The sequence below is a fragment of the Galeopterus variegatus genome, unplaced genomic scaffold (genome assembly GCF_000696425.1).
Source record: "Galeopterus variegatus unplaced genomic scaffold, G_variegatus-3.0.2 Scaffold17633, whole genome shotgun sequence".
In the NCBI taxonomy this organism is placed as follows: Eukaryota; Metazoa; Chordata; class Mammalia; order Dermoptera; family Cynocephalidae; genus Galeopterus; species Galeopterus variegatus.
The window spans coordinates 1-1,816 of NW_007743744.1; the positions used below are offsets into that span (position 1 = coordinate 1).

At 45.8% G+C, this 1,816-nt stretch overlaps 1 protein-coding gene across 1 annotated transcript; it reads left to right on the top strand.

Annotated features, from left to right (window-relative positions):
• Window positions 1-824: 824 nt before the first annotated feature.
• On the top strand, window positions 825-1,572 carry LOC103582735 (kell blood group glycoprotein-like; the record flags this gene model as incomplete). Its single annotated transcript, XM_008564254.1, has 3 exons — window positions 825-887; window positions 980-1,168; window positions 1,413-1,572. Coding segments are annotated over 3 exons (412 nt in total), but the record flags the coding sequence as incomplete, so codon positions are not given.
• Window positions 1,573-1,816: the final 244 nt, after the last annotated feature.

Below are 1,816 nucleotides of genomic sequence, written 5' to 3' on the forward strand. Positions count from 1 at the left end.
TATTTACAGCACAGTGTTATAACACCAAGGTCAAGGATTTGGATCCTTGTACTGGCCAGCCTCCAAAAAAACAAACTAGACCAAACCAAAAAATCAAAATCAATGCAAAAATCTATAATGAACAAAATATCAAATTTTTGTTCATCATAAATTTTTGACAATAGATCATGCTTCCTCCCCCACCCCCCCCAAGATAGAACAAAACTCTATTGTGGACCTTTTTGAAAACACAATTTTTCCAGAATGAATCAAAAATACATTGTAGAGTTTTTTTTGGAAAAATTCATGATAAGAAAAGTTCTGATATTTTATTTATCATGAATTTTTTTTGTATTAATTTCGATTTGTTAAGTATTACTTAAAATATTTACCTTGATTACTGAGTGTTCTGATATTTTATTTATCATGAATTTTTTTGTATTAATTTCGATTTGTTAAGTATTACTTAAAATATTTACCTTGATTACTGAGTTTTTAGTACCTCTTAAATTTTGCACCTGAGATAGATGTCTCACCTCTCTCATGCTAGACCTGGCTTGGCACAGGCAATGATTCCCTTTAGGATGCTGGTTACTGTGCTACTGTCTTGCAGAACATCCCCAAACTGGTTGTAATAACCACCATCTCTCTCATTCCCATGTCTGGAGTTTCCCGTCTTACTCCTCACACTCAGTCTCTCCCTTTCTTTATACTCTTGTTCCTTCTCTGTCTGCTCTTTCTTCCCATCTCCCGAAACAGTCTCCACAGTACATTCCCTACCTCCACACATCTGCCCTCTCTGTCGCCCATGCTCTCCACTTCTTTCCAGTCTCTCTTGTGTCCAGATAGAACAGCCTGAGTTTGACGTTTTCCTCAAGCAAGAGCAGGAACAGAAGATCTCCGCCCAGGTAAGATGGTGTGTGGACAAAGGCCCTGCCCTCTGAGGCCAGGAGAAAGGTAGTGGCCTCTGGCATCTGTGACCTAGGTTGCCCTCCCCCAGATCTTTCGAGAATATCTGACTTATCTGAATCGGCTGGGAACCTTGCTGGGAGGAAATCCAGACAAGGTGCAAGAACATGCCTCTATGTCCATTGCCATTGCCTCGCGGCTGTTCCAGTTCCTGAAACCCGTGGAGCCACGTCGGGCACCTGGCGAGCTCTACCACATGGTCACTATTGACCAACTGCAGGTGCCTTGAACCAGGGACCAGAGAACCGTGGACGCAAGGGTCTCTCTCCCAAACTTTCTTTACCTCCTTGTTGTCTTCCTTCTAATGCCCATAGTTTCTTTCCATCCCTAACTTTCTCTGGCTCCATCCCCTCCCCCAACCATCCCCTTCCTCACTTTCTCTCAAACCCAAGAGGAAGCCCTTTCCCCTTCCTTCTCTCCTCTTTCCCTCCCCCATCCCCCCAGCTTTGTGTCCTTCCTTTAAGGAAATGGCCCCTACCATCGACTGGTTGTCCTGCTTGCAAGCGACATTCACACCGATGACCCTGAGCCCCTCCCAACCCCTCATGGTTCATGACCTGGAGTATTTGAAAAACATGTCACAACTGATAGAAGATGAGCTGTCGAAGCACAGGTTTGCTCCAGGTGGGAATGGGGAGGGAATGGAAATGAGAAGAGAGTCTAAGAACCCATGGGTCACAGGAGCAAAGGAGACCTTGAGGGATGCAGGCTGTTAAGGGCCTCCCAGGGAGATGACCTGCTGCCTGTGGGGGCAGACATGAGGGGTACAGAGGTCAGTCAAGACATGGGGGCAAATGGGGTATAACACCAGTCTGGAAAGGGCCTCTGAGCTGCAGTAGATGCTGGAAGGAAGGCCCAGGCACTGGGG